This window comes from Sinocyclocheilus grahami, unplaced genomic scaffold (genome assembly GCF_001515645.1).
Source record: "Sinocyclocheilus grahami isolate Dianchi unplaced genomic scaffold, SAMN03320097.WGS_v1.1 scaffold398.1, whole genome shotgun sequence".
Taxonomy (NCBI): domain Eukaryota; kingdom Metazoa; phylum Chordata; class Actinopteri; order Cypriniformes; family Cyprinidae; genus Sinocyclocheilus; species Sinocyclocheilus grahami.
This window is the reverse complement of record NW_015505577.1, coordinates 839,404-855,401: the sequence shown is the minus strand read 5'-3', so window position 1 is coordinate 855,401 and position 15,998 is coordinate 839,404. Positions and strand designations below refer to the sequence as shown.

The following is a 15,998-nucleotide window of genomic DNA, read 5'->3' as shown; positions in this document are numbered from 1 at the left end:
GGGTGAATTAAAATAAGAAATATCTTGATTTTTAAATGTTTTATTTAACTGCTTAAAAATCTAGTCTTAATATTATTTAAAATAAGACAAAAATAGAATTAAATAAAAGTAATCTTGAGGCCCTCTTGGAAGTCTTGTCTAGACCTAGAGATGGGAATTGTAATCAATTGAATTCTTATTCAATAATTGCTCTGACTGAAGAATCTGCTCATATGATTCACTCTTTCGGGAATCACACAATACTGATTGCATAAACAGTTCAAGAACTGTCAAAATTATAATAATAAAAAAAAAAAACTTAAATAAGAATTGGTTCTTAGTTCCCAGCCCTCTTTAATGAAGCAGCCAAATGAGATGCTAAGTTTTTGTCTTCAAACTGTCTTTGTGTGTCCTGCAGGGCAGAGAACTACTGGTGGAGAGGTCAGAACAAGCGTACCCTAAAGGTTGGTCAGTTTCCCAGGAACACAGTCACGTCAGTGGCAGGTCTTTCTGCCCATGACATAAGCCGTCCACTGAAGAACAGTTTCATTCACACGGGCCATGGAGACACTAACCCTCACCGCTGCTGGGGCTTTCCTGACAGGATTGATGAGTGAGTCTCTTAAACGTAATCTCACATGTACATTCTGTATTTTCTGTAGTTGTTATTGCATTCTCTGAAATAATTAGTTTTAATTGGTGATTATCCAGTGTTTTTTCAATTGCTAGTGGCAGTTTTTAAGGAATAGAGTGGCTCTATTCTTGTGTATGTTCTTTTTTGAGAGCTTACGTATTAATTGGCCACACAGTCACGGTTATCGGCTTAACTTTGGCTGATTAATTGCATCACTGGCTGACCAATGTATCATTCTATCGCTGGTTTAAACATATGTCTGTATCACAGTGACATTATTGGTTTTGTGTGTTATGTAACCAGTGTTCTCACAAATCATGTTCTGCTAACCTCCCACAGAACCACACCTCTCTTTTAATAAGCTGTTCACAAAACTACAGCACATTTTAATAAATGCCACATTAATATAGATCAGAGTAGGGCTCCCTGAGATGAAAGAGGAAATAATACCTAACTTGTTCATTTGTAGTGAGCACTAGCCTGCAAAGTGTAACTATATAGACTAGAGGGCCTGCAGCAGCAGTTGTATAATGTCTTCACTGAGTGAGATGAAACCTTGCGGGTCACACACTGAATTGACTGATACTTCTGTCGTGGCCAGTAAGTAAAGTGCCACTTTCATTATCATGGAAGTATTTGCACACGAGGACAGCATATAAGCACTTTGCTTCATCAGCACAAGGTGGCAGTAGAACACAGTACACTCTGTGTTTACTATAAACTTGGCTGCATCAACTGATATCACAGCTGTAAATACCTCCATAAAACATCCAGTGAAATAAAAGGGCTGCTGTTAAAATCTGAAATGTCTTTTTACTACTTTGGTTATACAGTGTCATTAAAAATTTGTTTGGCAGAGTTCCAGAGCCTGTTTTTCTTGTAAACTTAGGTCTAAGAAATTATCTCCTATATACACTGATGGACTGCTAAATGCTTCTGTCATTCTGTTTCTATTGCAGTCTTTATCTTGGGAATCCTATGGATCCTCCAGATGTGCTGCGGCTGGAGCTGAACTCTGCCAGACCAACTCAACTCCCTGGACACACTAAGAGTGAGCAAATGCCTTTCAGTTAGTAATGTGCAAACATTAATAAACAGGCTTTCCATGGCCATAGAAAAACTAGAAATGTCAAGGCATTTTAAAATTGTTTTCAGGCCTGAATAAATCATGTAATGTAAAACTTTTTTTATCACGGTTTAAACAAAAATACTAGGCAGCACAACTGTTTTACTGATAAGAAATATTTTTTCTCACTCAAATTTGTAAATGCCGCTATGAGCTAAAACCTAGAACAGAAATGGTTAATAGATATTGTGATGACGTCTGATGAAGAGCTTTTAGACTCGAAACATCACCTGTGGTGAGAACATAATTAAATATTTTTCTACTTTTGGAGCTGTGGTGTGCCAACTTTGATTTTCCTGTTTTAATAGACATTGTGACCAATGAGGAGGCAGTTCACCAAAGAGAAGAAATACTTGAACGATTTTTTCCCTGTTTAGAACAAAGCAAATAAACTACAGATCAAGCAGATCGGATTATCAGTCAATCAGGACATGGCGCGTTTACACTTGGCAACATCAACTGACTTCTCTATCTAGATAACCGATCGGATCTGTCTTTCCCGCGCAATATTTAAATAAGTCTGCAGAGGATGGCCCCGGTGCAAAGTCGACGTGGTGGGTTTTCTTTTGAAAACCATTTTCAGTCGCGGGACATTTTACAAATCCCGAAAAATTAGGAGAATGAGGAGGCTGCAGTTATTAATAAGGTGGATAGATTCCGTTGTGGAAACGGTAAAAAGAAACATATTCCTTCTGACAGTTCGCGAGAGAGGGGGCAGGGTTTTGCGTGACGTCCACCTGCGAATGCAGACACAATGGCTGGATTGCATTTACATTACACTGAGATCCGATCACAATGCGTCCTCGACTACCTCTGGTCCAGGACACGCTGATCGGATAACATTCCGATCAGAAGCACGTTTACACTGGTCTTTTCAATGTGTATGTGCACAACATCCGGATACAGGTCACATGTTAATGCCAAGTGTAAACGCAGTTTATTGACTCCAAAAATAACTCCAACCTCTCAAATTAAAAAAAAAATATTTTTGCCATTTCCAGTTCACTACTTCTTTAATACAGGTCCTCATGCTTTGTGCTTTTTGTTCTTATTGTTATGTTGTTGTTTTTCCTTTTCCGACCTGCTTTTTTGCATATGCTATCTTTAACTTGCTTGCTTGCTCTGCAGAGGAGCCTCCCCCTCGGCTCCCTCAGCCATCTTTGCTGGTTAAGAGTAAGTGTGGACCCTCAGTTCAGTTTAAGCACTGCTCATGCCCCCTCTGTTCACTGCTAGCACCCCTACTCAAAGGTACAGCACATCTGTATTGTATGCATTTGTGTTTGCTCTTTCACTCCCTCTATTTCTCTCTTCAGTTGCTCTAGTTTTGAAGTTATCTGTTTGTCGTGTGTTTACTGTGGTCTCATGCATTGACATGATGTTTGGTAAACAGTTGATCCCATAGTGCCAATTTTTCACCCCAATGATGCTGGTTACAGAGCTGGTATGGCAAGGGATCTGCAAATCTCTCTAAGAACTGGCCTGCATTTCACTGACTTGAAAGTTGAATGATGACATAACTATGTTATGTTAATAACTATGACATAACATGTTGTACTCTGTCAAACATGGTGGCCTATACTAACATACAAATAGTACCATATTAATGTATTTACATATTTTGCTCATATTACAATGCTGTTACATTCTTTATTAGTAGAGACATAGACTTGTGTATGTTACATTTTCATTTTACTTTGAATGTGGGTGGGTCAATGAAACTTATTTGTATTTTTTTAACTTTAGGATTAGTTAAGTTAAAATTGTATTTTCATTTAACATGTTTTTCCTTTTTTATTTATAAAATTTTTTCACCAAAAAATTAGTTTGAGATCAAACAATAATTTGTAGATACCGGCAATATTGTCACAAACCCTTGTAGTTGAAGACTGAACCACCATTTTTGTATGTAGAAACCAAAGATTTCTATCTGTTAGCATTTCCGTTCATGTCAGTGGCAGTTGCTTACCTGGCATGATGAGACCATGTTAATCTGCATAACCTAGACCTTTGGTAGAATCGCTTAGTGCTGGCACCCATCCAAGTATTCGTGAAGACACAGTATGAGACAGTATGTTAGTGTACATTAGTTTCTCTGGAGGAATGTTAGATATACTGTACCTTCATGACTGTTCTAATATGTGCTCATATTTTAACCCTGAAAAATATTTCTTCTGTTTTACAGTTCCTGTCATTAAATTACATTTCAAGCTCAACAACATTTTTTACATTTGTTTTTGTCATGTGACTAGAACCCTCCTACGATGCTGTTTCTGTGGACGAGGACCAAACTTCAGCAGGCCTTCAGCGGCTCTCTTTGAAGAAGAAGGGACTTAAGCTCAAACCAGCTGCCTGGGTCTGTGCTACCAAATTAGGTGATCGTTCCACATACAGTGTGCGGACTCCAGGGGGCAGCACTCCCACAGAATTCTCTCTCATTGACTTTGGAGAAGAGTTTCCATCGGCCACACCTTCACCCTCTCCTGTGGTGGAGCTTCAGATCCCAACCCTGGCTAAACTGGCACTTGAAGCAGAGAACATTTTAGACAGAACTCCTCCTCAGAGCCCCTCACGCTCTCTACCCCGCCCCCTTCACCCTACCCCAGTGGTGGACTGGGATGCCCGGCCCCTCCCTCCACCCCCAGCCTATGACGATGTAGCACAAGATGAGGATGACTTTGAAGTAAGCTCCATCAACAGTGCAGAATGTGGAGCTGATGAACCATGCTCTCCACGTACATCCTGCACTCCCACTGGAGAGTGTAAATCTCATGTACAAGACAATTTATTTTTGCCCTGCTGGCAGAGCAATGCTAGCACCTTTTCACAGTCTGCTGAGATCTTCCAAGAGCTGCAGCAGGAGTGTATGAGGCACCTCAATGTACCTGTGACCTCTACCAGCCCTGGTCTGGAGCCACACCGCCAGATAGTCCTTACTTTTTCTGAGGACAAACCCCAGATACCACCACGTATCCCCATACCACCCCGTCCAGTTAAACGTGCAGGTGGCGATTATGCTCGCTGGTCTGGTGAGCTGTCTCCAATCTCTGGAAATGAGGATCATAAGGAGTGTCCACCCCAGATTCCCCCAAGAGATCCTCTCTCTCAGCCGGGCTCTCGCACGCCAAGTCCACATGTGGGCTCCCCTCAGACTTGCAGCAGCCTCTGCTCAGCTTCCTCCAACTATGGCCCATCCTACCTCTCCACCTCACCTGCTAAACTAATGCAAACCACTCAGAGCTTCGCCTCCGATCCCAAATATGCTGCTCCCAAGGTCATCCAGGCACAGGGCAAAGATAAGGAGCCAGCCAAAGGGCCCTGCATTCTGCCTATCGTACGTGATGGCAAGAAGGTCAGCAACACGCACTACTACCTCCTGCCTGAGAGGCCTCCGTATCTGGACCGCTACAATAAGTTCTTCAAAGAGGCGGAGAGTGGTGAGGAAAAGAAGCAGGTAAACACAGCCACTGTCAAGCCCATGATTCATCAACAAGGGGAGCTCAAGTCCAATTTCTCCTCCAATAACACCAGCAGTCTGACGGGCTCTGGATATAGAGGGGGGCTGAAGAACTCTCTCAGCCTGTGCCGAGTAAGTTCTGATGACTCATTTAACCGGTCTGACAGCACCAGCAACAATGACAAAGTCAAACTGGTGAGAGATTTGAAGATTTATATTAAACAGATTCATGTTATTATTTTTTGTTTTCTTGAAACTTTTGTATGCATCCAATATAAGCTGTCGTGTTCTTTTTATGGCAGAATGATTCTTGAGTGACTTGGGCTGGCTGTGTGGTGTCTTAATTGTAGGAACTTTGTTTTTGACCAGAGTAATGATCATTTATTTATATTGTGGCAAGCAGACAGACCATAGTTCTGATCATATTTTTCCAAAACCTACATTTTCTGCTTGGATAACTCCATTAAGGCAAAAACTGTCCATCATGAAGCCTTCATTGCTTGATTAGGCCAAAACCTAAATTAGCAATTTGGGTAAAGATGATCCCAGAATGTAGAGCAGTGAGCTCCATGAGAAAATGCATCCAATAAAAAATATGGTAGAAAAAAATGGCAATTATATTTAGGAAGAGGCTATATGCACTCAGTGAAAATAATGTTATTGCATTTGCAGACATATACAGATTTGAACTTGATTCAGTCACATTAAAAGCTAAATACACTGTCGTTTTGCACTGCAGACTGCACAGTGTTTACACTAAGTGCAGTATAGCCCGCCTTGTTGGCAAAGGCTATTTACACTAACTCCACCCACCATTGTCTGATTGGGACAGACAAAATAACAACAGGAATCAATTTGACCACCGGTAGAGTGGAGTGGAAAGTAAAGAGTGTATTTAGCTTTTAATGCAACCGCTGATTGGGACAGACAAAATAACAACAGGAATCAATTTGACCACCGGTAGAGTGGAGTGGAAAGTAAAGACAGTGTATTTAGCTTTTAATGCAACCAAATCGAGTTCAGATCTGCATATATAGCATATAGTCTATTATTTTCTCAGGAAGCTATGCATTGTTTTGCATCATTAGCTTAGCCATGCATGCTAATGTCACACTTTTTTTTCTGGTCAGTTATCTAGAGCAGTGTTTCCCAACCTTTTTTTAGTCGCGGCACCCTTTGGAAATTTTAAAATGTTGTCCATCAATGGTGGCAATCAGTAGGCTAATTTCTAATGAAGAGACCAATTTATATGACAGATTTTAATGTAGGCTTTTATACATATGTAAACATTATTTAATTACCATTATAGCTATCTCTATAACTAATAGTGTTTTTTTCATTTTACAGTGGGGTAATTTTGGTGCAGTAGCACGAGATTGACGCTTGATTTCAAACTTTGAATTGAATAAAAAATGACAAGTAAGCAGTCAGTAATAAAATAAGAACAAATAAAGAAATTAATAATGATATCACCAATAAAAAATAACGACAGGCCTTCGAATTAAATAAATAGCTTTTCAGTTTTTCAGGTAGGTCTAACAGTAGGGTTAAGATATTTATCTTTTTTTTTTTTTTTTTTACCAATTATCCAAATAATGTTTAGTCCTAGAAAGCTGTTATTATCAGAACACGTGAGCATAACATAACGGTTAGCACAGGGGTGCCCAAACATGGTCCTGGAGGGCCGGTGTCCTGTAGAGTTTTAGCTCCAACCCCAATTAAACACACCTGAACCAGCTAATCAAGCTCTTATAGGCATACTAGAAACTTACCAGCAGGTGTGTTGAGGCAAGTTGGAGCTAAACTCTGCAGGACACCAGCCCTCCAGGACCGAGTTTGGGCACCCCTGGGTTAGCAGATCAATGAATGAGAGGGCAGCGTTACCAGAGTTGCCCATATACCACACCATGTTACAGCACAATAAGGCTATTGCAAACAGAAACAATACTGTACTACATCGATGTTTCCTGTCGGCTCAATTTTTGAGTGGACTTTGCGGTTCCGATTCGCATGAACTGTATACGAGTGGAGCGACTGAGCGGAGCGCACACGCATAGAGCAGATAATATGCACCACGTAAAACTGAAACCGGAGCGGTGAACAAATTTTCGGCAGCTGAAATTTCGGTACATTTCTATTTATTGGCGACATCAGAAATGGATATTATATAATAGATGCTTTTTTGAATATTTTAGCAATTTAAAAATATATAAAAAAAATTTTTTACACTGCACCCCTGCTCTCAACAGACGGCACCCCGGTTGGGAAACACTGACCTAGAGTCTCCTGTGCAAGGGAGTCAGAGTTTGTTTTAATGGTGTTCCACATCAGTCACTGATTCAGTTCCATAATGGCCTCAGTGAGTGCTGTAGTGCAGCACAGTAGGCTGTAGTGCAGAAATGCAGCTCACTAGGGTTTGAAAAGGATCTGTCTTTTAAACAACTATACTATGTAGAATTAGGCTCACTTTACTATCTGTGATTATTCCAAAGCCACTCCTTTACAGACCGTCTATGGATTTATAGTTATTGAATTTGCCCTGTTTAGGTGCAGGAGGCTGTCCATGGAGTAACAATTGAAGAATGTCAGACGGCTTTACAGAATCACAGCTGGAATGTACAGAAGGCTGTACACTACTTGAAGGTAACAGTCATCACAGCTATCATGATTCACTGGCTGGTTAGTGGTAATCTAATTGTAATTAAATCTATAAGTAATCAGACACAGGAAGGAAATCTCCTTCCTCCTCTTCCTTTGGCACTGGAAGTATATCCATAATGTTCATGTAGGACCTAATGAGTTAAGTTACTTTTATCCATTTTTTCACATCTTTTGGTGCCCAGGTGGAGCAGCTCTTCTGTCTGGGCCTGAAGACAAGGGTGGAGTGTCATAAGATTCTAGAATTGTGTGACTGGAATCTGGAGTTAGCCAGCACACAACTGTTGGACTCTTATGGCCCAGTGAATCTGAGGTAGGACGGTCTTTGGCTAGGTTTACACTGCAGGCCTTGTGTTCAATTCTGAAAACATGGAGGGAACTAAAAACAGCGTTTATGCTTTCGTTTAAGCTGTGAATGATAAAACTGAAGAGAATTTTTATTTTTTTTTGTAAAAGTCAAAATAAATAAATGCAAAATTATTAGAATTGTTGTTTGCACTTTGATTTTCTCCCTACTCAAGCTTTGTTTTTCTTTGCTCTCATTTCTCTATTCTTCGCTTTTGATCCCAAATGTTACAATTCTAGTTTCTTGCAGAACAGAGTGAGTTTAAGATCTACTTTGGTCCCCTATTGCTAGCTTGATAGTAGTGCTGTGCGATTTGGACAAAAAATAATTTCATGATTTTTTTATAAATACTTAAATTTCAGTAACATTTCCTTATACAATTTACATTCAGAAATGAATTTCTGTGTTTATGAATTAGATTTTGAAACATTTCAAAAGGAAACCTATTAGAGCTTTATCAAAACAGACAAAACAATACAAATATGAGTAAACATCAAAACAACATAGACCGAAGTCTCTCAAATAACAGAAACTAGAACAGTGACAGGAAGGTTTCTGTACTTTTTTTCTGTCGTAAGGCTTATCTTTTTAATTGAAAAAAATGGCTTATCTTACTTAGTATTTTTGTCTTGTTTCTAGTCAAAATATAAAAAAATTCTTAAATCAAGAAACTTTACTAGATAAGCAAAATAACTTATTTAGTCTTGTTGGGGGGTAAAAATGGTAATGGAAGGTGCAAGGCAGCAGTCTAGAGGCAATATGATTGTTGTTAGGGGTGGGGGGGGGGGGGGGGGGGACTAAATTAAGTGCATTTTGCTTAAAACAAGTAACATTATCTGCCAGTGGGGTAAGTAAAATACTCTTGTTTTAAGAATATTTTACTTACCCCACTGGCAGATAATTTTGCTTGTTTTAAGCAAAATGCACTTAATTTAGTTTTTCCCCCTGGAAACAAGACTAAATATCTTAAGTTATTTTGCTTATCTGGTATCTAATATCTACTTACCTAACGGGTGATTCTAGGATTTTCATTTTAGGGAGGCTCAGCCCCCAGTGAGGGTATAATAATAATACTAGCCTAATAAAAAAATATATATATATATATATATATAAAATACTTTTTTTTCGATTAATAGTTTGGTCGTATACCAAACTTATTGCAGTATTCCACTGTATTGCATAGATAGGTATGACATTTGAGTACTGATTAAGCCAAATTCAAGTCTTCATGATCTCACACGCACACCTGTTTACTGTACAAACACATAATTTTACTGTTTGCATTTCTAGTACAACCCTCTTTCCTTAGCTCAAGTATGCAAACCTCTTTGCCACATGCACTGGAATATGTATTATATTGAAAGTAAAATTTTCAAATGAAAATGACAATAGGATCGTTTTATAAAGTATGCGTTCATATGTGCTTCATTTTCGCTGGAGGAAACAGCTGTGGTGTGATGAGGGGTGAACGCAGTGAAAACTTCAGATGGGGAACCGATTATTGCTCCCCCGTGATATTTTGTAAACTGGATTTATGACAAAGAACTGCACAGATGCAGATATAACAATCTATCGATAAACACACACCTTGTCCTCTGTTTCTCGCTCTGCAGCGCGCCGCTGAAAGACGGGGAGGAGTCGATCGAAGTCTGCCTCCGTTTTCATACGAAATTTAAAGGGGACTGAGGCGATAACGAATTTGTGTAGTTTATAGAACTAATTGCAAAATAGGGCTATAGCCCCCCTAAAAATGGCCTAGCGATGCCCATGTTATCTAATATCTACTTATCTAGTATCTAATATCTATCACCCTGCAGCCCAAGACTGGTTGCCCACTGAAGCTAAGCAGGGCTGAGCCTGGTCATTACCTGGATGGGAGACCTCCTGGGAAAACTAGGTTGCTGTTGGAAGAGGTGTTAGTGAGGCCAGCAGGGGGTGCTCACCCTGTAGTCTGTGTTGGTCCTAACGCCCCAGCATAGTGATGGGGACACTATACTGTCAAAAAGCACCGTCTTTCGGATGAGACGTTAAACCGAGGTCCTGACTCTCCCATGGCACTTCTCGTAAAGAGTAGGGGTGTAACCCCGGTGTCCTGGCCAAGATTGCCCCCCTGGCCCTTGTCAATCATGGCCTCCTAATAATCCCCAACCACTTGATTGGCTCTATGACTCTCTCTCCTCTCCACCTGTAGCTGGTGTGTGGCGAGTGCACTGGCGCCGTTGTACTGTGGCTGCCGTTGCATCATCAAAGTGGATGCAGCACCCCCCCCCACATGATTACAACAATACACAATAAAGCACTATATAAAGGCATCATTCATTCATCTTGATTTAATAATTTTTTTTAGATATTTTGACTAGAAACAAGACAAAAATACTAAGAAAAGTCATTTTTTGCAGTGTACATACATGAAAATGCAGTTACAAAGATGCAAACTTTTTTTTTGAATGCACAGTAAAAACAGAGTGTCCTTTTAAAAAACATTTAAACAAAGCCAGCCAATTCACAATGAAATACACATCCAAACTGCAATTGTAAACATACAACAACTTTAATGCATCCAATGTGTGAACAATGATTTAAGCACTTAATTCAGCACAGAAGTGACTACAATCAGCATATTTTAAACCCTGGTGACAGATGTCACTACCTGCTTCTCACAAAGATTGGCTGCTGCATGGTGTTTTTTGCTTGATGTTTACAAGTCGAGCATCTCCGACCTTTTGGCCACTCTCAACTCTTTTGCCGTGCAGGCATGAAGCTCAACTACCATAGGAAAGAATTGCAAATGCTCGCTCTGCTCCATTCACTCACTGCATCAGTGGACATTGGTGGTGGTGAAATCGTGCTTTCGGTGGTCAAAAATTGTGCATGCTCACATCATGATTTTGATGAATCGCACATCCCTAATTGACAGTTCTTCCTAGCCAGTAAATTGGTGTGGGGAGTGACATCACTACTGCATGACTTGGACTTCCTTGTGATCACATGAACTGAATAGATGAATGTGGCTAGCTGGCAGACTTTGGATCGCCGTGTAATTATAGGTAATCAACATATCTAGAAAATGTCATTTTATATTTTCTCAGACATAATATAAGACTGTTCCTGAATAACTTATAATATTAGTGGAAAACATAGCATGACGTAATGAGATGATTATTAAACGGGTCATATGACGTTGCTAAAAAGAACATTATGTTGTGTATTTGGTGTAATGCAATGTGTTTATGCGGTTTAAGGTTAAAAACACATTATTTTCCACATAATGTACATTATTGTTGCTCCTCTATGCCCCGCCTTTCTGAAACACGTCAGTTTTTACAAAGCTCATCGTTCTGAAAAGTGAGGTGTGCTCTGATTATCCAGCTATCCAGTGCGTTGTGATTGGCCAAATACCTCAAGCGTGTGATGGAAATGTTACGCCCCTACCATACTGTGATGCCCTGTGTCCCGGCGCGTTATGCAAATCTTCCCACATCGTGACGTAGACATGTGGGGGCGTGTTAGAACGAGCCGTTTTAGGTAGGCGTGGCTGACTCTTAACTTTTATAAAGAATATCTCTTTGGATTTGAGACTTTAGTCTTTGCAACTTTAAAGAGCTTGTTTATGCACCAAGAGCTTGTAACACTCAAAAGACTTAAAAAATTTAAATCGCATCATATGACCCCTTTAAAATTAATTAGAATAATTTCTTAGTAGCAGATTAAGCAAAGAGCCATAAATTAATTCTTGTGGTTGACTTTCATCATTGTGGCATATTTGGGAATCCCAGATTTTACTAGAACTAGAACAACATATAACCAATGACAATTTCATGATAAGTATATTATTATTATTATGATTATTTTATAATGTTGGATCCTACTTGCACCAAAATTGAAAGCAGCAATAGATTAAATGATCTCCTATGAAATTAATTGTCTTACATTTTCAGTACAATCTCAAACATAGGACTAAAAAAAGTTGCCTGGGGACAGAAATGACAGTCTGTTATATATCAAACGACAGTCTGTTATATATTATTATATTTGTATTCAGTGGAAAGATATCATAGATTGCTTTAGAAAAAAATTGTGTTACACTAACATACGTTAGCACTGAAGTATGACTGAATATTTGTAGATGAATTTAGGTGATAAAGGCAAACTATGTCTTTGAGCTTGTACATGCAATTTGAGGCTCTTCAGCTTCACGGATGCCAGTTATACAAATCAGAAAAGGTGAAAGTTTCAGCTCAAATTAATCTGTGTAGACAAATGCACATATTAGGGAAGTCAAAGTCGCCTAGGACTGACATCACTCCCCGACACTGATTTATTGGCTAGGAAGAACCGTCAGTCTAGAAATCAGTCTAGGGGACCAATAGAGACGTTAAACCCACCCTATTCTGCATGAAACTCAAAGCGCAACATTTGGAATTACAAGCAAAGAACTGAGATCAAAAGCAGATTACTGGAGAAAAATAAAACGTCGTTTTGCTCGTAATTCTGACAATTTTGCTTTTCTTTTTTTTTTCTTTATGCGTCTTCAGTTTTATGATTCATGTTATATCTTTAATTCTGTAATCGCAATACATTTGGCATCAAATTGACACCATACTTCCAACAGCGCAGAATTGTGATGGAATCATGTGATGTATGTCACATGAATTCCAGTATATTGAAAAATCATGTTCCACTTGGTTTGTGCTGTGTACACTGTTATGAAAAAGAAAAAACAGATCTAAGTCATGTATTAGCAAAACAATTGGATGGGCCACTATTGCCTCCAGTCTGAAAATAGCCTCTCTTGTTGTTCTATGCTTCCCCCTACTGGTAATTTAACCTCTCTCAATTATTTTGATATTTTTATGTAGTATTCCTTATAAATGGCTGATCTGTAGAATGAGCCTATCATTTTCCAGAAAACTTATGTTCTTAGTACACAGTTCCCAAATCTTCCAATACTATGATTCAGTTTGTGATGCTTTCCAACTTTGTCACATGCTGCTTTAAAATTTTAATTGAATTAATGTGCCATTAGTTTAAATGTATTGTAATCTAACTAAGGTGAAATCAACCCCTTGAACCAGTATAAGTGAGGAATTAAGATTGCGGGAAGTTTTCCTAATCCTCAGTTTTTGAGATTTTTTTTGAGGTTTTGATACCTGTACAGAGATTCTTTTTTTTTTCTTTATGCGTCTTCAGTTTTATGATTCATGTTATATCTTTAATTCTGTAATCGCAATACATTTGGCATCAAATTGACACCATACTTCCAACAGCGCAGAATTGTGATGGAATCATGTGATGTATGTCACATGAATTCCAGTATATTGAAAAATCATGTTCCACTTGGTTTGTGCTGTGTACACTGTTATGAAAAAGAAATGTTGTTGTTGCATTAACCCTAAATTAATTAAATAACCTTAAACATAGCGATTATGCATCAGGGCATGCTCGTCCTAGTTTTAATCCATTTTAGTTTATGTGCTCAATTGCCATCTGTTGTAGACACTTCTGTAAGAAAACTTATATAGTATGTATTAGTTTTGCTACCCATTGTCAAGTGCTGTGTGAATTTTATGTATCAAATCTTTTTCTTTTTTTTTTGCAGACAATAATGCATTGGAAAAGCCCCATGCCCTAAAATAATTTTGAGAGCACCAACGGCACTGAGGGCCAACCAGAACTCTATCCCAGCACATTTTACCTCCAGATCTGACTTTTGTGTGTGTGAGAGAGAGAGAGAGAGAGAGAGTGTGCATACATGAGGCAGTGACTGTGCTCTTCCTGAAATCTTTCTCTAGGGTGCAATACAGAGTTCACAGGTCAACCTGCTTTTTGTTTTCCAGTTGATCGCAACAGATGGAAACCAAGGTGCTGCTTGTCATTTTTCATTGTAATTTTATAAACAAGAGGTGAATAAACAGGCTTATGAAAGCCTCTAAGTATATATATATATATATATATATATATACAGTGGGTACGGAAAGTATTCAGACCCCCTTAAGAGAGCATTTTCTTTTCTTGATTTTTTTTTTCTTGAAACCCTCCCAAACAACATGTGGTGTGTAGGTGCTGTTTGATTTTTTTTCATGTTTTCTGACCCTGAGACTGAACTATTTTCTGCAATTCTCCAGCTGCATGTGGTCCTTGGAGAGTCTTTAGCCACTCAAACTCTCCTCCTCACCGTGCATTAGGACGATATAGACACACGTCCTCTTCCAGGCAGATTTGTAACATTTTCTGTTGATTGGAAATTCTTAATTATTGCCCTGATGGTGGAAATGTGAATTTTCACTGCTCTAGCTCTTTTCTTAATGTCACCGTCTAATTTGTGAAGCTCAATGATCTTTTGCTGCACATCATAAATATATTCTTGGGTTTTTCTCATTGTGATGGATGATGAAGGGAATTTGGCCTTTGTTTTCCCTCCTATTTATATTCCTGTGAAACAGGAAGCCATGGCTGGATAATTTCATGTTCATAATCACCCTGGTATGCTCAAAATTGTAAATATGAATGGGAATATACTTCACAGATATTTTACTCTGTAATTTTACTCTGAATTTCTAGGGGTGCCAATAATTGTCCAATGTGTATTTGAGAAAAACATTTATTTCATAATGAGATTTTCCGCCATTTTCAATTGTTTTAGTTCAATGAAAGGTTAGATATTTGTGATTTTTTTTTTTAAATAAAAGATCAAAATGATTAACAATGCAGATTTATTTTCACAGACTTTGATCATATTTATATCCCTAGATTTATATCCCTAGATGTTTTGGTTATACATATGCATCTGATTTGAGTTGATCTTCATCACATATTTGTCAGTTTTACATTTGCTTTTTTAATTTAATCTGTTTTGTGTGGGTCACCTGTAACAGTAAGAATTCTTGAACTCTTGACCTAGTTCAAATGTTGTATATGTTGAATTTATGTATATGTTAAAAACTTTCATGTTGAACTATCATTCTTTGTCACCCATGTTGACATATACTTAAGACCCTTTCTCTGCCTTTTCTTGTTATTATTTTTGTGCTTTGCTCATGAATCACTATGAATCACTCCTTTTAAGCCAACTGACTTTGCTGGTGACATCAGTGGTCACAAACAGGTTTTATGATGATTTGCACAATGCGGCTTCAAATCTGAAAGTAAAGAGAAAACCTTCAAAGCACAAATAAGTGAACCTTTTCTTCTTGCCCTCATCTTATTTTAAATTGGGCAACTTCTAACATGTTAGTTTCACGGTTTTCTGGAACAGCACCAGTATCAAAGGCTTCTATAAAGTTGTACAGTGACCATGTGGCATTGTTGGCATCAAAACGCTCCGCAGTAAGGTTTTTTTCTTTTTCTTTTAACCTGCCTGTCTATATAAATGGATCTGCTTGAAAAGTGACCAACGAATAACACAATTCTGACTGTCAGTCTAATTCATGCAAATGAACCCACAGCGATGTTAAAAGAAAGACATTTTGTTCCCTGTACAACTGAATAGCAGTGTAACAGTGCTGTGTTTTGACACTTAGCACCCTTGCTTTGCTCAGTGTCGTATGTGTGGATATCACATAGATGCTGCTTCTGTGTTCATGATGGAACACTGTCCACTGTCCTTCTCCTGCATCCTAGCAGTCTGAGAATGGGAGTTATAGTATTTGTTACAATGGCAAACACCATCCTGCAATGCTAGCAATCTGAAGATTCAGTCCAGAGTGGAAGCTAGTCCTAGTCTTACCTTTTATGCTGTTGTAATTTTAGGAAAACTGAATTGAGTTGCCCAATAACAATGTGTTCCTATTCTTTTGTCTGT

The 15,998-nt window shown here is 38.6% G+C and overlaps 1 protein-coding gene across 3 annotated transcripts in view; it reads left to right on the top strand.

Moving 5' to 3' along the window:
• LOC107550440 (activated CDC42 kinase 1-like) overlaps positions 1-14,082 on the top strand; it is a 42,418-nt gene extending 28,336 nt beyond the window's left edge. For all 3 annotated transcript variants that reach the window (XM_016231717.1, XM_016231715.1, XM_016231716.1), the window contains exons 9-14: positions 398-592; positions 1,573-1,664; positions 3,989-5,388; positions 7,741-7,836; positions 8,037-8,164; positions 13,797-14,082. In XM_016231717.1, the coding sequence (XP_016087203.1) occupies positions 398-592; positions 1,573-1,664; positions 3,989-5,388; positions 7,741-7,836; positions 8,037-8,164; positions 13,797-13,803 (1,918 nt within the window). In that variant the 3' untranslated portion in view covers positions 13,804-14,082. The remainder of the gene's footprint in view (positions 1-397; positions 593-1,572; positions 1,665-3,988; positions 5,389-7,740; positions 7,837-8,036; positions 8,165-13,796) is intronic.
• Positions 14,083-15,998: the final 1,916 nt, after the last annotated feature.